This window comes from Taeniopygia guttata, chromosome 12, assembly GCF_048771995.1.
Source record: "Taeniopygia guttata chromosome 12, bTaeGut7.mat, whole genome shotgun sequence".
Lineage (NCBI taxonomy): Eukaryota > Metazoa > Chordata > Aves > Passeriformes > Estrildidae > Taeniopygia > Taeniopygia guttata.
The window spans coordinates 3,993,766-4,015,770 of NC_133037.1; the positions used below are offsets into that span (position 1 = coordinate 3,993,766).

Below are 22,005 nucleotides of genomic sequence, written 5' to 3' on the forward strand. Positions count from 1 at the left end.
GATGCAAATGCCACGTCCCAGACCGTGCAGATGGTCGGGTTCAGGGTATCAAAAGCCACCTCCCCAAGGCAGCACACACAGCCCGTGGCCAGCTCATCCCCTCTGCCCTTCCCAGCACAGGGGGGAAGCCAAGCTGTAAGAGCAATGTAGTAAAACAGCAAATTGACCAGTAAAAGAAATCAGTAAATGAAGGGAACAGCTATTAATATGCCAAGCCAAGATGTGTAATTATACCCTAGGACTTTTCCAAACTAATACATGTTAAAGGTGTAAACCTATTAAAGGAGAGATTTTTCTGTACAGGGAACTTACGTAGATAGAAGGATTTACACTGTATTTTATTCTTGTATTATAAGGTATAAGGAACATTTGAGCAAATCCAGTCATTTCTATTATTACAATATCATACGTTTTTCATTCCATTTTATGCAGTTCTTCAAAAACTTTGGCACTAATTCTCTTTATATTGTTAGGAATTTTCTTTTAAAAACAGAATTCTTTTTCTCAAATAGTTAATTAGATTTTGAACTTCAAATACAGTACTTTTTTTTTCCCTCCCAAGAATAGGGGTGTTAAATCCATTGTGCTGGCCAAATTACAGTTTGGATAGTTACATTCTCTCTGCTTAATCACCCTGCAATTTCATTGGAGTGAAGGATTTGGTGCCTCAGGTGTCCTGAATTCTTTCAGGGCTCTGTATGGTGAAGTTACTGCCACCCTCCACCCCAGAAGCTGCTGAGTTTGAGGGCAGAGAATTTTTGTCTCCTTCCAGAGATCAATTTTTGTAGTATTCCTCTCCTGTTACACACTTTGCAGCGAGTTTGTGCTTTTCCAACTCAAAATCTTTAGACTCATTTGAGGGATTTCTCTTGCTACAAGAAGCCAATTTTTTAAGGGACCACAGAAAAATTATTTTATTTACTTGTTAATCTTTTGCCATGGTGGGTGCAGCAAAGGAGCAGGTCCTGGCTGCCACACCACATCCTCTCCAGCTCCAAGACCTGTTGCCTCTCAGCATCCTCTTTTTTCTTGTGGTTCAGGGTCAGGGAAGGGAAAGGATTGGAATAAGCAGCAGCTGGATTTGGATAGGAAGTGTTGATGGGTTGTAACCCTTGCTCACAGACAGGAGCTGCATTTGCCTGGAGAAGGGAAGCAGGAGGGAGGATCCTGTCCTTGAGTTGAGTTCGGGCCAGTTTATTCGGAATGAAGTGATAGATTGTGGCATTGCGCTGTGAAGGGCTGGAGTGAAGTACAAAGGAAAAGCCCAGAGCACACAGTGAGCCCTGCTTAGTGATGCACAAAGGACTCTGAGCCGCTGGGATGACCCCAAGGGATCGGGGAGCAAAGTCCTGTGGCTGGGCTGTTTGCTTAGCCAGCACAGCTGCCTGTTTCTCGCCCATGTGAAACCAGATGTGCACCATCAAAATGACTGACATGGCCAAAGGCCAGGGGATGGCTGTGCTCAGGCTGGGGCTTCTCCTGCCCTGCAGTCTTGTTTTCCCAAAACAACAACACCTCCTCCTCCCCTCCCATTCCCCATCCTGCTGGGCTCAGTGAGGGGCTGCTCCTGACCCAGAGACAGCGAGGAGAAGGAGAAGCACACTGTGGCATCACAGGGTGGTGATCATGAGGACACATCATCACCAAGCCCTGCTTCCCAAAAAGCTCTTTTTCCATATGCATTTGATTCCTGGAGTCACAACGCTTTTTCTAGCAGGAGCAGAGATCCCAGTGCTGCTTCCAAACTCCATCCCTGGTAGCACCAGCAGTGTCACAGCTTTTCTGTGCACTCCTATCTAACCATGAGGGCTGTTGACCAAACACCTCTTTAGGAAATAATTTGGGTTGTTTTGTTGCATATATCGACTTAACTGTTCTGCTTTTTAAAGAGGAAATAAAGCTCCTCCCTTGGCTGCCTTCTTTAAAAAAATTAAAAATAGCTTTTGAATATTGGAAGAAAACTTGGAACTGTGAGCCAGCTAAATAAACTGTATCATGAAACCTTGGGGACCACTGAAATTGGAACAGTGGCCCATTACTGCTAAGATGGTGTTTTATTGAAATATATTGAAAATACTCTGATATGTGTTCCCAGCAGAGTGAGTGAAAAATGACAATTCCCAGTGGTGATAGAGAGTGTTCTCACAGGAGTACCAGAATACAGAACTCAGCACTCCTGGACTGTGAGCACAATGGTCTGATAGATGTTGCTACCTAAAGGGACCCATAGTTAATCAGTTTTATTGTAATTTATATCTCTGGTGATACATTCACGTGTGTAGTTTGGGTTGTTGTGGGAGCAGACCTGGGGTTTTTAAGAGGATCCTTGGTGAGTGAGGTGAAGCATTAAGTCTCCTGGTGAGAGAGGCAGATTTACCAGGAGAGGGCAGTGCTTCCAGCACCGCATTCCACACCAGCCCCAAACTGGGGTGATCCAGCCCAAAAGACCCAGCTGGGGTCCCCGGGGCAGCTCCAGCCCTCCACCCACTCCTGCACTGCGACACCGGGCAGGAGTGATCCGGGGTGGCCAGGAGTTCACTGGTTAATACTTAACAGGCAAAAATGTGTTTGATTGACATTTGTTTTGTTGATGTTTCATTCTGTGGTTTTTTTTCCGTACCATGGCAACTTTAACATCACGACAAAACACCTACTTTTCCTCTCGGAGCCATCGCTGTTGTCATGCCCGGTGGGTTATTTTGGTAGACAGGGCTTGTTCTTTTCAAGTGGAGGTGTTCCCATCTCCTACCAGATACCACCTCCAGTCTTTCCTGTCCTAAGAAGGTTTTCTCTGTGTGAACACTGTTTCAACCCATGGCAAGAAAAAAGAATAAAATTGGAGTTTTAGTGAAAATGCAGCATTTCCTCTACTGTACGTGACATAAATGTCATCTCACATAATTAAGGAAAGTAACTGAGAACAGTTAGTGGTGATTACCTCTCAATATATTGTGTACTTTGGGGCAGAAAAATAAATTATGAATAATGCCCAAGCATACGTGGAACAATTTGCACACTGTGTTGTGAGTGATGCAGACCTGCTGGTAGAAGAGTGTGCTAATAAATTTTACTTTGTGGCGGAAACAAGAGATTACAGTTTATTAGGAAAGGAGATGGCAATTTATTAAGATCAATCAAATATGAATGCACAGCAAAAATGGTGCCATATTTATTTATTTATTTATCTAGAAGCATGGGGGGGAGCAATTATACAAAATTTGTTGTTTACCTGTGATGTTTGATTCATTATTAATATTTTTATGTTTAGAGGGAACCATAATTTTGCTGAAATGTCTTCCATAACTCCTGTACAATCATATTCATAACTCACCTGAATGTTGACACATCCTGCTGTGTATATATAAATTAACTAGTAACACTGGCATTATAAAATGATGCATTAAATGAAGATGTGAATGGTAATTTAAAGCATGCCATGAAGTGAAATTTAAACCATTGTACAACACTGAGGGGATTTAAAGAGCCGTGTTCGTGCAGAATTTGCAGGGCCAGTAAGAAAAATGACAGTTTCACATCAAAAAAGAGAAGAGTAACAGAGACACAAGGATTACCGAAATGTTAATTGCTTTGGCGTTCTGTTTTGTTAGACACCATCAGCCTAAAAATCACATTTCTGCCTGAAGATATTTTATCATGAGGGCATTAGCTGAGATTATTTAAAATGACCCAAAAAAACTGTTTACTTTGTCCTTTTTCTCAGCACTTTGTGGGTTATAAGTTTCACTGTTTCCTGTTTAGTCAGTTGTTTTCCCCATTTGTTTTTGTAGGTCTTTCAAACAGCAACAAGGGAGAATGAAGCATTCTCAAAACAGGAAAATATGATTTAACCCCACAAAAATGGGCCTGGGGATCCAGGAGTGGGAATAGTATCCGAGATGGCCTTTTTCCCTCAGAACTGCAAACAGCAGTTTGGTTTTTTAGCGGCCCGTGGCTCCAGTCCGAGTGCTGAGCAGTCTGGTTTGGCGCTGGCCTTTGCCAGGCTTGGCGTGGCCCTGCTGGGCGGGTGGGCTCCTCTGTGCCACGGAAGCACTGGCACCTAAATTCAGCTGAATTGCTCCCAGATTTCTGTTTGGGAAGCAGGGCACAGGATTTGGCCCACTACCAGCTGCCAGAGTGCAAAGTGGGACCTGTTTGGCCGTGCCTGCTCAGAGCATATCAAGGACTAAGTGCAGATGTATTGCTGGTTTAGGTAGAAATTGCCTCATATTAGACATAAAATTGACTAATTTGGGGCAGGTTGACTCTGGTTAGAGAAAATTGCACTTTGTGGATGTCTTTTCTTTTTTTCTTCCCTGCCCTGCAGGCAGCTGAGGCTTTTCTGTAGGCAAGTCTGAGGTCTCTGCATGGATAGGGACCTGCAAAAGTCTGTGAATAAAGTGTACATGTAAAATAATGGCATAGCAAAATCATTTATTCCACTATACTTGTCATAATTCATGATCTATTTCTCTCACTTGGACCTTAGAGCTTAGTTCCAGTGATAGTTTTCTTTCACCTAGGTGGAAGATACCACCACCTAATATGGATCAGCTCCCATGGGCACACAGTGCCAAATCCCCATCTAGCCTGCCATGCTCTCTCCCAGTTATTTTTAATTTATTACTTTATGTGTTCTGTTTTGAATATCCCTGTCTGATGGTCTCTGTCTGTGATGACTCTTCGTAATTGAATGGAATTAAAGTGGGAGTTTATGGTTCTTCTTGGTCTTTTAAAATATTTTGCTGGCTTAGAAATGCATTATATTTCATGGTGACCTTGCTTAACAAGTGCTACCATCTCTGAGGCTGAAGTTTTTAGCTCGGAGCAGATGTTGGCTGAGCTTGCAGGTATGAAGCTTTTATATGAAAGGGTATAAAACTCTTTAAAAATACAGCTTGCAGGTTCTGTGGCCAGCACTCAGTGCTTAGATAGCACCTTTCATTTTTCAAAGTGTTTTGCAAATACTGGTCTACAGAAGATCCTGAAACAAGTTGTATTATCCCCGTTTTGCAGATGAGGAGGCAGAGATGTTGAAGCCATTGACTGCCTTGAAATAGTGTAGGCCACTGCAAAGCCAGGCTGGAAACACTGCAGACTGAGCTCTCAGAGAAAGAGGCATTCTCAACATCGGAGACATGAAAAAAAAAAACAAAACAAAACAAAACAAAAAAACCCCAAAACAAAGAAAAAAAAACAACAACAGCCAAAAATAAAAAAAAAAAAAAACAAACCCAAAAAAACCCACCAGAATTCCTAGGTGACTTGCCCACGGCTGGGAAGAATCGTTAGTGCCAGAGCCAGCACTGTGCTTTTGGTTCGCATGTAGCTCTCACAGCCTTGGGCTTGCATTGACACATTGCACTTTTTCTTTGCCCCTGGAAAGAAGAGAAAGGCCTTGAGCAAAGTGGTAGGCTTCATAGAACCCCCTTTTCTTAATAAATAGAGTAATGCACAGCTTGGCTCACAGCTTGTGATCAGTCACTGACCAGGGCAGAAGGAAGGCACTGGCCTTGGATTGAGCTGTGTGCCTGGATATAGTGATACTGGAAAATTAGAATTGATGATGTGAGAATAGGATTGAGGCTCGTCTAGGTGAGAAGTTTCTGCTGAGGAAGACAAGATGGATCAAAAGATTTCCCAACTAGGATCTGTAGAGCATCCTCTGATGGTCTGCAGATTCTGCCTGGGCATGCAGCCCCCTGCTAATTTTGGCTACAGAGTTGGTCAGGGTGTGTTAACACTCAGAGCCTTCCTAATGCTGCTCCTTTGCAGTCGGGGCTGCTGGGAACGCTGCCACAGCAACACTCTTAGAAATACAGCAGGAAGGAGGAGGTGGTCCACAAGAGAACTGTTGAAAAGTTTAAGTCTGTGCATTCTGTCGTGTATTTCCCAAAGCAATCCAAGTTCCTCGAGATCACTTTGAAGTCCAGGACAGGAAGGATTTCTCTTAAGCACAGGTGATAATTATTACTAGTGCGTGGCATGCTTTATGGTTTATGTTATTGCTGAGCTCCCAGTGCATTGGGGGCTGTGTGTGTACGTGTGTGCTTAACTCTGCACAGATATAACATGGATAAATCCTGGCTGCTCCCATGCCCTGTCTGTGCTGACCTGCTCAGGGCAGCTGTGCCCCTTTAAGAGGCAAGCACTTTCTGATTCATGTAGGCTGTTTCTGGCAGATTTAGGGTCTTGCAAAAGATGCCCTTAGTCCCTTATTAAATATTCATAAGAGGGTGGGGTCACATTTTTGTGACCTGAAAAAAATCCCATTAATAAATTTGTTATCTGACACGAAAACACTTTAGGGTGGAAAGCAATCCGTATCGCATCCCACTTAACATCAGATCACAAGTTGTCAGTAAATTGGGTCCTTTGTCTTTGCTTCTTGTGAGGTTCTTCAGCAGCATCACTAATGGGGCTATTGTCTGACAGCCCCGACTCCTGCAAATAACGGGAGTTTCTGCTGGGAATGGTGCAGGGCAGCTCTGTCTGCTCTTGTGCTTGCTTGTGAAGTAACTCAGGAGTTTACTCTCTGCATCAATTTTGTCTTCAGAAACTATGTGAAAAGGTAAAAAAAAAACTGTAATTGAAATGGGGGGGAGAGGTTTTACCAAATGTTGCTGCCTAAGATGGTTTGAACTCGATGATCTCTGTGGAATCCGGCTCAGCATATGCTATGGATGGGAGCTTTTTGGGGACGGGAAAACAGCACCAGGTCTGTGGCAATCCCTGGGTTAGAGCGCACGAACCTAGGGTCTGAAGAGAAGTCTGAAGAAGCATTTTTTTGAGCTCACCCGCCTGAGTTTGTGAAGCTCATTCTGAGTGAAGCGTACCCCAGGTTTGAGAGGCGCCCCAGACCCAAACACAGCGGCTTTGGGCGCACGGAGCTCGAGGCTCGGCTCCTTGGGTGCGTGCGGCCGTGGATGTCCCGGGCAGGGCTGGCAGGGGGACAGGGTACCAGGCGCGGCCGAGGGAAGAAGGGGAGATGCTCCCCTCGGCAGGCCGGGCGCTCTGCCCCGTTTTGGCGCAAACTCCCGCCAGAGGCACCTTGTGGTCGTTTCTTTATTATTCTCAGTTCTATTTTCCGATAGCGAAACGCCGGGGTTGTGCGGCAGAGCTGTCGGGCAGGCAGCAGGAGAGCGACAGCCACTTTCCGCGGGAGAAGAGAAAGTTGCGGGGCGGGCAGGAGGCTCCCCGGGCGAGCCGCCAGCGCGCTGTGCCGGCGCTTTCCCCCGCCCCGCGGCCGCGGCGGGGTCCGGGGGGGGCGTCCAGCCGCGGTGCCCGGGCGGGGGGCGGGGGCGGCCCGCGGGGCGCCCCGTTCCGGGGCGGGGTGTGCGCGGCGGCGCAGGGCGGGGCCGCGCGGGTGGCGGCGCGGCGGCGGCAGCCCGCGAGCAGCGCGCTCCGCACTCCGCCCGCGCCCGCGGAGGCTCCGCAGCGCTCCGCGCCCGCCGCTCCGCCAGCCCGCTCCATGGCCCGGCGCGCCGCACGCCGCCCGCCGCCGTCCAGGTGGGTGATCCCTCGGGGGGGATCGGGGGCGGGAGGCCCGCGCAAAAGTGGCGGAAAGAGCCGCGGCGGCCTGGAGGAGCCGCGGGGTCCCGGCTCCTCCGCGGGAGCAGGGAGGGACGGAGGGAGGGAAAGGAGGGAGGGCGTGTGCGCCCCGCAACTCTCCGGGGGATTTTCGAAGTGATGAGCGGAGCGTGTCGCCCGGCGCCTGTCGTGACAGCCGGGCGGGCTGTGCCGCAGCGCCGGAGTTGGGAAGGAGAGCGAGGAAGGAGGGAAAGTGCACGGAGCCGGATAAAACACAGTGTCAGGTTTAAATGTCAGGAACCGGGATCGCTGAACGGATTCGCTAGTCAATTTACCAGGGGGAAATTAAGTGAGCGAGCTTTTTTTTTGACATTGACTGGTGCTGTGAACCCCGGCGCAATGGATGTAACGGGATCTCGGCGCAGCCGGGCTCGGTGTCAGCGTTGCAATGCGAGTGAGCTGAAATTTCGAGGGTGGTGGTGGTGGCGGGGAGGAGGGAACCCTTAGGAAGTGGGTGGTAAGTTTAGAGCAAAGTGCATATACACTCTTCCTTTCTGCAATTAACTCCTTCAAAGCCAGCTTGTTTCCGAAGGCAGTGAGAGTTGTGACTCGTGCTGGTGGCAGGGAAAAGCCCCTCGGTAACGCGACACAGCGCTCCCGGTGCGTGTGCCGGCGTTCCACACGCTACCATTTCGTATTTTTAAATAAAAACAAGTTTGGTGGCAGGAAGTGTGAATCATTCAGGGTGACCAAGATCTGTTTATGAAAACCAAACGGTTGGATTTATTCTAGCAGTTGAGTGTTGAGTTGTGAACGACAATAAATCGCTGAAGTTTATTTCTAATAAAAAGTGACTTGCGTATGCTAGTTTGCCTTTTTATAAATAAACTTAAATGCTAAAATCTTTTCTTTTATGTGGATCCCAGCTGATTCTCACGCCTGATGCTCCTGGGCCCAATCCTGGAATGCCTTGTGCATGTGCAGTAGCTGTAGTAGGCGAGGAGGCTCTTTACCCTCCTCTCCCCCCGGAGCTGTAAGCACCCTGCTAAATTATTATTTACCAGATCGAACCCCTCCTAAGTGTGTTTGATGTGCAGAGCTTTCTGGCATCTCGCACATCTTTTACACCAAGTTGAAAGGCATTTCTGTTTGCTTCTAAAAGTCACGGCTACAACACATGTGCACATGTGCGTATGTCATTAGAGTGTGGTTCTGTCTGGTAAAGAAATGGCTTTTGTTGATTGTATATTTATTGTAGTAGCAGCCTAGGAAGTCTCTAAAAGCAGGCTCTGTCCTCTCCTCGCAGCCAGCGGAAAATCTGCTGTCAGAGGGCTTTCAGTGATCTCCTGTGGCTGCGTCCAAAAAATTTCATTGATAAGGCTGCAGAGATGAAACCCGAGTCCTGCCTGAGCAGAGTAGCTGCCTTGGCCTAGACTGTGATAGAGCTGAACTGCAAACTGATTGGTCTGACACTTTATAATCAAAGTTGATTTATTGTTCATTAGTAGTGCATTAGCCCTTTCAGGCAAGACAGTTATTTGTGTAGTGGCCTGTCAAACAAAAGACCGCTAGCACCTGTCATTTCTAAACCATGAGATAAGCAAGCAGATATTAAGATAATGCAAATAGGAATACAGTGCGATGAGGTAAAGTTCTAGCAATTTCTCTGTAAGAAATATTGTTTTATTTAACGTGCTCATGCTTAGCAAATAGAGGAACTGGATTATACAGTGAAGGGGTTTCCCTGCACCAGGACCGTAAGGAGGAGAAGGCGCTGGGAATGAGCTGCACATCCGTGGCGTGTGGTTTCAGAGCACCTCAGAGGTGAGGAGGTAGTTGGGGCAGATAATGAATTGGGGAAAGCCAGTCACTGATACAGAAGGAAGATGTAAATGTTGTTTTGTAGCCTTTATTTAATTTTGTTTGATTTTGGTTTTTGTGTGAGAGCAAGACTGAGGCACTTTTTGTGCTTTTTTCCCTGACTCCTTCTTCCTCTTCCCAATGGACAGATGTCATGAAAGGATGCTCTTACTGGCAGGGGTTAATTATATGAAAACTTGATGACATCACAGCAGAGCTGTGAGAATGTCAAAATACATCTGCTGCCATATTCAGACATATTGCTCTCCCTCCTCTCCCCCTATATCAGCTCCCCTCCCCTCTCAAAAGGGAATGATCTCATGACATAAAACAGAAAACAACACAAGTGTCAAAAGAAAACAAAATTAGTGAACTTTTGTCTGCCACCATAGAAACGAGGATTAACTTATGTTATTCCAGAGCATGGAATGGAGACTATCTGCATGAGGATATATAGTGTATTGTCTTCTGTGAATTTTCATTTGACAGGGATTTTGGAGGCTGTGATCTTAATTAAATCTCAACTGACTCAAATAATGCATCTAAAGGCATGCAGTGTTGCGTAACCTTGCTGAGTTGGTAAACCATAAATCATCAGAAAGCTTATGATAGGAAGGGCTGCTTTGAAATTTTTTTTGTTTGCTACAGTTGGTTTGTTTTTTTTTTCTGAATCTTGTTTAACATTCACTTTACTTTGCTGTGCCATTGTGCCCTCCCTTTTCTAAGCAGTGTTATTTTTGCTTTAAAATAAAAAAAAAAAAAAAAAAAAACCTCTGAGACATGCTCTGACCAGTCACTCAGCTGATCTAAAGAGAAGTCATAAATACAATGGGATTGACAGGGAAGAAATAAAATCCCTGCGCTGTTTTTGCAGGGACCTCAGTGCTCAGAGGAAGGTGTGGGTGCCTCACGTTCTTCTGGGGCTGGATGAGCCCTGCACACGTTTTGGAAGTGTAGCTCTTAACCCCACGCTGAAATTTGTGCTGGGGTGTGAGCAGTGATCAGACCCCATGGCAGAGTGGCAGCAGTGGGTCACAGATGGATGATTGCACTGATGGACGGTGGGCTCTGATGGCTGCACGAGCTGAGTTGGTTTTAGTTGTGTGCAAGGAAGAAAAGGGTTGCAACAGTTGTGTGGAGAAGGATGAAATGGATTTTTAGGCATTGAAAGCGAGGTAGGGCAGTCAGAGCGATTTCTATGCACCGTTTTAACCTGACAGTGCTCAAGCACCCTTGTTGCTTGAGAATGAAGTTGTTTTTAAAATCCTGAAATTACTATTTCAGTTCAAAATGCCTTGGTTTCTGTGTGTGTGATTATATGCTTCGGCAGCTGAAGAAAGGTAAGGGGAGAAGAATTTTTGCATTCAGAAGTTTAAGGAGTTTAAAAAGCTCCTGTGCTTTTCTGCGCTGTATTTCTTAGTCTTTTCAGAGCTGCTGTAGACAAACGTGAGCTGGGAGGACACAGCTCTTGGATTTACTTTCTGTAAAGGTTTCTCAGTAGCAGGATAACTTACTGGTGTTGTTTTTCTCCCCTCTTTGCTAGGGAAAAGCGGTAGCAGGGGTAGTTTTATCAACACCTGCAGAACTAGATTGTGGGAAAGTCCTGACACCATAAGCTAAATTTGTTATTGTTTGGTGAAAGGCTTGGCTGGTTTTAAGCAGTTTGTTTGTTTTATTGAAAGCAGAACTGCATTACTGGAAACTACTTTGCTGTAGTTGAGTTAAAATGTCCTGTTCTGTTCTGTTTTTATAAGGTGCTTACTTGTTCAGCTTCGCTTTCCAGTTAAAAGGAAAGGGAAAAAAATCCACCATATACTCATCTGTAGATTGAAGTGTCTGTGTAGAGACTGCGCGAGAAGCAGCACTGGCAAATATCTCTGCCCCAGCCTTTTTTCCTTCTATTTTTTTTTTCTTTTTAACCTTTCCAGCGTGGTTTCCTGCACTAGCAGGAGGATCTGTAGTCTGTATTGAAGTTGAATGAATGTTACAGAACCCAGACTGAATATTGAACAAATAAGTGGAATTGCTAATTGTTCTGTGCACTAGTTTCGGACGGGTTTGCCTTCATTGATTAGGTAAGATGCTCTGTTATTTGGCAGGGACAACAACCCCTCCTCCCCAAACTGACAACGGGTTTTAATTTTTAAGCTTTATCTTGCCCTTAAATCTGAAACATCATTGTTCAAATAACTGAGAACAAGGTAAACCAACAACATCAAAAAGGTCGGCTTCTGTGATTTCTCAAGGGCTTGTTATTTTGTACTTTCCAATTCTATTTGATGTTTTGACAAAACAAGATGACACAAGGGAGAATACATTAAATTTTGATTTTCATCTAACCTGTTACAGTAGTGGCAGCTTAATTTCTTTTACTTTTTACCGAAGACGGCTTTTTGCACAATTACTCTAATTGCCACGCCACTTTATGAGAAGGTTTCTTTGCGGGTTTCCCATTTGCCTTGATTTTGTGAGGCATTTTTTTGAACGTGCTTTGACCTTTAACACGGCGAGCTGGCTGGTTGCAGTGCGTCTTCATTAGAAGTAAATCAGTGAATGGCAAAATTGTCAAAGAGGCAACTGATGTTTTCTCATTAGAATCTCATTTGCACCGTTGTGCTTAGCTGTGATGTTCAGCTGTAGGTGTCTGCCATAGGTGTGAAAACCTGCACATTTTTGAGCAAATAAAGTTTACAACTGTTATCAAGGCGTCACTTGGAGCCAGAGTGGCAAAGGCAACCCGAGTGTTTAAGCAGAGCTCTGGTTTGTGTGGGAAATAAACAGCACGATTTAACCAGGTGCTTTTTATTTTTTTTCCAAGAATCACTAATTTTTTTTTTCAACTGGCCATGACAATGTACGTCATCTCAAATGCCCTGGGTTTGCTATGGATTTGATTCTTGCAGGGGAAAATAGCCAGGGTTGTAGAGAGGGCTCATCCTTCCTAGAAATCTGTTGGGAGTTGCAGTTCTTTAAAATCTGCCCTAAGAAAAAAAAAAAGGAAAAAGCCCCTCTGTATAACACTTCCCTTTCACTCACATGAAATTCTGGGCATATTAAATGCTGCTGGTTCAGTCATGGTCTTTTATTATTTAATTAAGCTCTCCATAATGTATGTATGAATTAATACACAACTGTAAGGAGTCTGACACCATGATCATTCTCAGTATATTAAGGGTATTTGGGAGACAGGGTTTCGAGGGGTTTTCAAGGGCTTTAGTGGTATTTTGGATGTTTCTAAGCAGGATTGCTTTTAGTTTATTTGAGGCTTTTTTGGCAGAATATGTTGATCTAACATTTCCCTTCCTAAACTCTTGAAAAAAAATGCAGGGTTTTTTCTCTCTCCCTTTTTTTTTTTTTAGTTTTAAACTGAATCATTATAAAATCACCACTGTTTCAAACCACGTACAGCAGGTTATATAATTTTTCCTTTCATGCTAGAGATGGAAACAAAAATGGTAACTTTTTAAAATGTGAAAAATTATGATGGTAATCTCAAGCTTAAAATCTCACTCATCTTTTTAAAGGGGTATTTGGATGTGTGAGTATGTATGTTCTGGTTTAGTCTCTATTTGACAAATGTTAGATGTAGAAAGGATTTAATTTATGTAAACTTTATATTTTTATGCAAATTAAATGGGTATTTATTATAGCAGAAACAATTATCCTGGCACTTAGTGAGAAACCTGGTATGCATGAGAAGTGGAAGATAAGATCAGATGTTTCATTCTGTAAACAAATACGAAAATATTCCCGTTTTTCCTCAGCTAGAAGAGAATGCAGAAGAGGCAGACATCCTGATATGCCAGCATATCCCATCGTTTTGCTTTCTGTGGGTCAGAAGGAGATCTTCACTCCTGATAAAATATAATAAACAAAATCGTAATAATAAAATGCTAATTTAATTTTAAGGAGGTTTCCCCCCCCTTACAATAGGGAGTTGTATTGTTACAGAGAGCACAGTTATGCTAATGACAGACTACTTAGCTGATTTTACATTAATATAATAAACATTACCTGTCTTAATGTGCTGTGCTGTATTATGGCAAAAGAACTAAGTCTAAAAGTGAGATTCCATTTTGCATAATGAACCAGCACTGCAGTTCCTGCTTGAATAATTCCGACAGTGGCGTTTTGTGTTGGGATTTTAGAGGATGAAATATTATGTCAGAAATGTTTTAGTCTCAGGATGGAAGCAGGTCCTGCCTGCCTTCAGCACTTCTTATTTTGCTGGGCTCTGCTCTGGGTTGCGGCATCGTGCCTCTCTGCTTGCCAGGGTGTCAGTGCTATATCTTCTGTTTTGCATTGTTTCACCTGATTTTTTTTTTTTTTTTAATATTTTAAATATATTGTATTTAATACCTTGCTAATAGGACAGCTCAAGTTCATTGTTTGGTTTTGCCTGGCCGGAGCTATTTTTACTGTAGTTCAGTATTTTTAACTGTTCCTCGGCGACTTGTTCTTTTCTGTCTTCAGCTGTTTTGCTCCGTTTAACTTTTATCACAAAATCTTTAACCGAAGAATTGCTGTTTGGAAATCCAAGGTGCCTGGTATGAGGGCTGACTGAAATCAAGTTCGAACATAGATCGCAGGAGAAAAGGATTTTCTGGCAGAGTTATTCTTTATGAATTAAGGAAATCCTCCCCATCTTCCATGCATGCCTGCTGACAGTTAACAGGACCACAGCCGTATCCAGCATCGGAGGCACGGGGTGTGAAAATGGCATTCTTCTTTTTTTTTTTTTTTTTTTTTTCTTCATACAAGATTAAACTACTTGAAATTATTTAGCTAGTATTTAATTATATTAATATCACCAAAAATGAGGGAATGGAGATGATTAAATAGGACTAAATCATTTTCATCCCTGTGACCCTTGTCTGGGTTGTGTGGAGGAGTGACAAATGCATCCCTACTCTAATTTCATGGGGAAGTTAAAGGGGAACTTGGCCCAAGTTTGTGGAAGTTTCCCTTGGCCAGTCTTGCCAAAATAGGGTGTTTTTAGGGCTTAAATGGGAGGGTCTCAGAGGGGACTGTGGGGCCAGGAGGGCTTTGGGGGATGTGGAGGAGCAGAGGCAAAACCCTGGGAGAAACAGTGAGCGAAGACAATTGTGAGTATTAAAGACGTTTTTTGCCGTTGATGGTATTAGCATGTCAGCAGGTCCATACTAGCACAGCTCCCAAAGCCAAATTGCAGCTGTATTTTTACCTTTGCTGCCAGGTTTACATGCAGCTGGGTATCTACCACACCCTATTGTTATCAGTCAACAATACCAAAAGTAGTTCATTAATCATATCAATAACAACAATCATGTTTCAAGTGCAAAACAGAAATAAACAACTTGAAAGAAAAAATAAAAGATTGATTTCTTCTCTGCATGCTAACTTAGCATTCTTTAAATATATCTGCCAGTAGTTTAATTTGAACTTCAACTCCCTGAAGGCAGTAAGACAGAATTATTTTAGTTCTTCATAGACTGCTTTCTATGATTCATTGTTAACTCATAAAACATGCTCATTTTCATGTACTTAAACAGTTAAGTCATTTTTTAAAGTTGGTTTGTAATTTTTTTTTTGGCAACACATTTAAGTTGACATCTGAGAGATAGAAATCTAAAATGAATTTATAGCTCTTGGTTTAGGTTTCACTTACTATCAGACAAAATATCAGAAATAAATATTTTTTATCTAACATAATGTAAAGTATATTAGCACAGTATCTAAAATAAAGTTTAGTTTTGACTGAATACACTCAAAAAGGGACCCATAAATATTAGAGAGCTGTAGTTAAGAACTTACATGACTGTTTTAAATACTATTGATTTAAACCACTGGCTAGATTTTATGAATCAAAGTGTAATTTCCAAGCTTTGGCTATATTTCTCATCACTAAAGCACTCTCTCTTGTGTGCCTTTAGCAGCTTTCCAGACATTCAACACGGGATTAAATGATAGTAGTTACAATGATCAATAGGTTAAGACCGGTACAATCACTCTTACCGCTAATGACCTCGGTAGTAATGGGTAATAAAGTGTGGGCTATAATAGCCTATTGCTGGTGCTGCATGCCCTTTGATTCCTAGTATTACCAGGGACTAGCTACATGGAAAAGTTGGACGTTGGGAGTTAAGAGAGTGGATATATAGGCCATCATTCTTAACTATTTAAAGTCCCTCAGACCGTATATGTGTGCCCACACTCGTCCGGGATGTGTGTTGTAATTCTTAACACAATAGTTTCTGGTTCATTTCGATTTGTTTGTGCAAGGTTTCCGTAAGTTGCTTTTGTGATAAACTAAAGTACAGGCCGTGGCTAAATGTGGCTGTTAGCTGTGTTTATAAATGGAAGGCAGCACCTTCTTTAGAAGCGCAGGTGTGGTGTGAAAATGTGGTTTCAGATGGTAAAATGAACGGACCAACACAAACTCGTACTCTGTGTACTTGTACTCTGCGACTGTGTGCAGTACATACATGATTATTTTTTTTTTCTTTCTGCTTAAGTGCTTCTGTTCTAGCAAGGAGTGTGCAGCTAAGAGATTTGTTACTGGAAGGTACATGGCCAGCTTTCAAAGATAGGGCCTAATCGCCAGATCTGTCCCAAGATAAACGTGCAGAGAGGCCATGGAAGTGAATGGGAGTTGTCCCTGCCCAGCTGACGGTAGAATGCAGCCCTTTGGATTAATCACCGATGTGTAGGGTTTACAGCACCCCACCCTATTCCTGTCTGTATCCCCGCTTGTCGTCATAAATCTGACTGAAGAGTATTTGTCTTGTCTATCTTCCAAGAAGGGCACAGAAAACATACTTAAGCATGCTTCCTCTTCTGTTTGGTTGGTCCACCTTCAATGAGAGGTAGTACAAACCCCAGGGTAAAGTAAACTTCTCTGGGGATGAGAATAATGAAGGTGAGTCACGCTTTGGAGCGAAGATAGTGACGGCACGATTTAATTAAATAATTTTCTACTCCCAGAAAAGTTTGTAAAAGACTGCAGATTAAGATTCTCTGAATTAATGGGATTACCCATCCTGATGGCTCAGTGTCCTCAGAGCTGGTCCTGCGTGGCGAGGTGGTGGCTTTCCCATAGGGAAGGGGTTGCAGCACCGTGGGAGATTGACCACTGATCTTGGTGGGTTGCGGTGGTTGTCCCTTGATTAAATCTCATTTTGCCAGCATTCCCACCAGCCTGGACCCCAGCAGTGATGTGGGAACATGCTGTGCCACAGGGAGTGCTCACAGGACTTGCCGTGTCGGCATTCGTGGGATGCCGTGGGATGTTGCTGGGCTCTGCTCAGGCAAATGTTTTGGAGGCAGTGTCTGGCCCTGGCACACGACATGTACACAACAACACGGGGAGATGTGCACTGTACATGCGTCTGACCTTCAGGAACCATTTTTAGTTCATCAAGATTAGTGATGCTGAGAAATCAGGACATCAGTGCATAATGACTGTGAAATTAGGAATGAGAGCTTGCTATGCAAATGACAGGACAAATCATGTGAAAAAGTCAAGATAAACTGCATATTAAGACATTATGTTACATAAAATTAATACTGCATTTCTCTCTTGCTTACTACTACACTGGAGGTTTTTTTTTTTAAACTCCTTTATCTTCTGATCAGCTATTGTCTGCTGATTTTTTTTTTTAAAGTGGTGCATGGAAAAAGTGCTAAACATGTTATTAGCTTTTATTGCAATACATGAGATGACAGGAGATCCTTTTTAGCAAAGTATATCCTTTACTGCTTTTAGTTTTGTGCTGTCATGTGTTTGATTTAAAACTATAGAAAAGTAAGGTGCTTCAGTATTACTGGCAAAACTCATATGGGTTTTGTATTTTCCTCTATTGTTTTTTTCCCCTCTTTTTCTTTTCCTTTTTTGGGGTGGAGGGTAGAGGGGTGGGTTTCTAGGGAAATAGTCTTCTTGCATTACTGGGACTGACAAAATGGTTCTCATGTAGTCTGCAAATTAAACACAAGTGCAGTGATTATTTTGAATAGCTAAATTACATTCTAGAAAGCTTGCAGAATTCATAGCATTGTCATTAGGTATCCGCTTGAATACAATTTGTGTAACCTTGGCCAAGACAGCCTGTCATTTTAATGTCAGTGTTTTATCTGAACAAGACATCATCCTTTCAGATACAGTGTACAGGTTCCTTGCAAAGATGCCCGTGCAGAAACGTGTTAACAGTTGCAAATATGAAATGCTATCAAGTTCATCACTGTAGCTGTTTGTCACTGAAATGTCATGGAAAGCGGCTTTTAATGGTATCTCACATAATATGAAAGAATTGAAGACATCTGTATGCTGGGTGAATATGGAATGGTAAAGACATCGTGGTAGGGCCTTTCTGTAAAAATTGCATAGAAGTCTAGTGCTGTTATTCACATCACTGAGCCTTCCTTCAATTTTCTGAAAAACCTGTCGTAATAGGGTCTAGATCCCATCAGTGCGGGATATTTGGCTGTTGGATTTCTCTGCAGAAGGCAAGGGCTTTCTGGGAGAGGGAAAGACCCAGCTGATGATTTCTTGAAAAAATAAATCAATCTTACCATATTACTTGCTTTAAGGAATTTCCATCCAATAGTGTTTTGCAAAGGGGGAATTTAGTCACTGGGAAGGTGTGGTCAATCCCTGTGTGCTGGCCAGAGTGGGCTCTAAGGACTCTCACCTTCAGAGATGCCAGAAATGGGCTGCCCTGGCATGGGGATGTGCTCTGACCCTGTTTGTCTCCTCTTGGCCTTCAGGTTCCAGTGTCGGTGGCTATGATGACACCTCAAGTGATCACTCCCCAGCAAATGCAGCAGATCCTCCAGCAACAAGTGCTAACTCCCCAGCAACTCCAAGTCCTGCTCCAACAGCAGCAGGCACTCATGCTTCAACAGGTAATTGTTTCCTTAACAGCTGCTCAGGTGGCCCCTGTGAGTGCTGGAGGCTTCACCTCCTGGAACACCCTTGGGGAAAGAAGCTGCCACATCTCAGGTCTGAACCTTGAAGCAGCCATGCTGTGCGCTGAACTGACTGCTCTTTTGTTTCCAATTCTAGAAATAGCTACTGGAAACAAATCCAGAGAGCAGTGCTAGGAGTGTTTCCAAGATCAGCTAAATAATACAGATGCATATTTAAGTGTCAGGACTTCGGCAGATGTCCCCGTTGCTTTTGCCTGCATCCCTCAGAAGGCTTGGTGTGCCCTGACTAATTGGAATAAACAAGGTAGAAGGGCCATATTTCCCAATTTAGACCTCGTTATTTCCATCTGAAACCATAAAGGGCTGTGGAAGCAGAAGTGGAGGGGTTTGCAAGCCTGTTTGATTTCAGCCAACATATGCTGGGCTGTGTGTCAATGCTTCTTGCAGCCCGTGGTCCTTTTCTCAGCTGGAAGCTGGCCACCAAGAAGCCCCGAGGCTCTGTTGTCACAGGGTTTGGCCCAGCGGGGTCTCAGGGAGCCGGGGTGGGTGTCAGCATCCCCCCAGCCCGACCCTGCCTGCTCCTCCTGGCTCCCAGGCTCCGTCCTGCCCGCGGCCGGAGCGCTGCCGCACAGAGCACATCTGGGGAACGGGAGGAGGAGAGCATTTCCCAGGATGTCTGTGCATGTATTGAACAACACTTAATACAGTCAAACCCTATCATTTAGAAAGCATGTGTGTTTCACAACAGAGATCTGCCAGGCTCTCTCAGCAAGGGCATTTTGGCTTTGTTGTTACAATCAAAGGTCATTCCTTGCCTTATTTTAATTAGTTTGTGTAGAAAATGGTATGTTTTTCATCAGTTCATTTTGGAGATTACTTTTCAAACGATAATGCCAAGAATAGTCAGTGTGCACTGAATTTATTGTTGAGTTTCAAACTAAAGGTCAGACCATTACAGATAAAAGGATGCTATTTTTCAAATCTCAGTTTGTGTGTTACACCAAAAGGGACACTGAATTGGCTCTCCACTTTGTTACTTACCATCTTTCCTTTTCTTTGTAGCAGCAGCTTCAAGAGTTTTATAAGAAACAACAGGAACAGTTGCAGCTTCAACTTTTACAGCAACAACATGCTGGAAAACAGCCTAAAGAGGTACAGACAATACCCATTTTACTTTCAAACCACAGATCCCTGGGGACTGTCTAGTGGCTATTAAACTGTCATTCATCTTATAAATGATTGCACAACTGAACTGACTCTATCGGGCCTCAGCTTTCAGATTTAGAGTTATTGTCCTGTTTTCGCCTGTGTTTTCCTGTGCTTTCCATTTGCTTTCTGCCACATATTTTATAGCAGAGGACCAGGCCTTGCTGTTGGGTATGAGTCCTGGAGCAGGCATCTAGACTTGTATCTTGGGGAGAGTGCTTTGGGGAGTTAGTTATGGTGGAGAGGGGAGGGGGAAAGGCAGCAGGCACAGATTGCTTCTGTCCTCTCTGAACAAGGCAAAATGCCGAGAGGTGTCGAGTTTGGGCTTGCACTTTCCAGCCAGGGAGGTTCTGGTTGCACATTCCTCAAAGCAGGGGCTGAGCAGGAGGGACCACACTATAGCAGCATCAGTGGTGACACGGAGAAGAGGTGACAGGAGACCTTGCTCTGATGCCACCATGGTCCGTAACTGGAGGGACAGGCCAGGGTAGCTTCTGCCTGTCCTTTAGATACACTTTCAAAATACCTGTCACATCCAAAACTTCATTTGTTTTTTGTGCGCTTAGATTTAATTTTCCTGCAGTTACATTTACTTTAAGGTGCTGAGCCTACCTCCTAAGTCTGGAGGAGTTGGGACTTTGCTGTTTAATCTGAGATCAGTGCTGGCTTAGGTAGATCCTAGAAAGCTGCCTCCTGGCGTGAGACACCGGGTGACGTCCGGGGACAGCGGCTGCGCTTGTGTCACCTGACAAGGGGTGTTGCTCAAAGCATGCACCAATTTCTGCTCCCCATTCCCCTTGAAATTTTGTCAAATTGTGCCACCTGTGCCAAGTTTCAACCCAGAGTGAATTTTTCCAGCTGAGTTATAAACCCCTGAAAACAGGGGGGTTTATAATGGAAACGCTGACACAACCTTAACCATAGCGCGCTTACGGGCGCCACTATAATAAAAAGGGAACAGATTAAAAAGTGTCTAAAATGTAAATCTAAAGGACTAACAGTAATTAAAATGGAAATGGCACAGGGAGGGAAGGCATGTAATTGTGAGATATCACTGTGCAGAATGCTCTCAGCTTTGTTTTGCTGGCTGTTTTTCTAATTCAGTAGGGCTTACTCATCAGTGGCAGTTCAATGCGCGTTAATGACTCTGGGATGCAGGCATCACTCTGGACAAAGAAATGATTATTGTGCGGTCAAAAGAAGTTCAAAGACAAGAAGGGAATTTCAGTTTTTTCCTTAGAGATCCACATTCAAGAGCATATAAATTAAGCCAAATGTTAAAAACCACAGTCTGAAAGCTGACTTCAAAGTCACAACTCTCTAATTAATGAACTGCGAGCTTCAGTTTGGACAAGTCGTGGTTTGATGCGCCCATAAATCAACATGACAGGTCTGTTTCACAGTCTCAGACAGCGCTTGTCATTGAGTCACATCAGATGTAAACACAGCAGAAAAAAGAGGGAATATGAAGGAGGTGCAATTGATCAACAGAATTGGTAAAAACCCACTTTTGAAACGCATTATGCATGATCACAGGAAATGGCGATAGCCTCAAGAGGCTTTCTCCTTCTGCTGTTGCTTTTTTGAATCAGATTTCTAACAGCCTTCAAAAGGGAGAATAAGAATTATGGAGCTTCTCCCCTGTGGCTGGCAGGCAATAACCCCCTGTTGTTATTTTGTGCTTCTTTCTTTTCAAAGGCGTCAAAATTTAGTTTTTTAAAGATCTTTAACTCTATATTTGAAGACAAACAATAAAGGGCTGCCACTGTCATTCTTATCAGTTACCAGGGATTGTATTTTTTCTTTCTGTTGCCACTTCTTATTAACCTCTTATTTGGTCTATTAGACATAGTTTTGAATGCAAGCCTACATGCTGGGAGAACATGAAAGTTCAGATGAGCTCAGAGGGCAGATAAAGAAATTTGAAGGGGAAAGTTACACAGCAGAATGAACGATAAAAGTTAACTCTTCTAAATTGCTGTTGTCAGACAGGAGAGCATCTCAGACACAAAGATGAGGGCTTGGAGCTTAAAGAAAAAAAATACTTTGTGTTAAAAAAGACAAGAAGGGAAGTTAGACAATGTGATGGCATTTCAATATCTAACACACTGATTTACTGTGGTCACACTTCTGATATTACACTAGCGAAAGCAACAATAAGAAAGGACTCCTTCCTGTTTCAAGAAGAGCATTTTAACACGATAGCTGGAAGGAGAACAAGGACCTAACTCTCTTCAGCTTATTCTAGGGGTTTGTGGGGGGAGTATTTTTGCTGATGGTTTTAGTGGAGATCCGTTTCAACAATGCATTTCACCCCACAGGTTTGTTCAGCCCAGTTTAAGGAGGTTATTCTTGCTAAATTAGCATGGAAAAGGTGGTCTTGTATTATTTTATTTCTTCCCCCTCCCTCTGGCACTGAAAACTGACGGGCAGCGCCGTGGTGGGGGCCGGCGGCTGCCGTGCTAACGAGGGCTGAGCTTGTACCTTGACAGATGGAACAAGCGTATT

The 22,005-nt window shown here is 43.7% G+C and overlaps 1 protein-coding gene across 29 annotated transcripts in view; it reads left to right on the forward strand.

The window, feature by feature from the left end:
• The window catches only part of FOXP1 (forkhead box P1), a 422,694-nt gene that overhangs the window by 328,664 nt on the left and 72,025 nt on the right, over positions 1-22,005 (forward strand). For 23 of the 29 annotated variants that reach the window (NM_001076698.1, XM_041718651.2, XM_030282743.4 and 20 more), the window contains 2 exon segments: positions 18,130-18,267; positions 19,354-19,443. In NM_001076698.1, the coding sequence (NP_001070166.1) occupies positions 18,148-18,267; positions 19,354-19,443 (210 nt within the window). In that variant the 5' untranslated portion in view covers positions 18,130-18,147. 29 annotated transcript variants of the gene reach the window in all.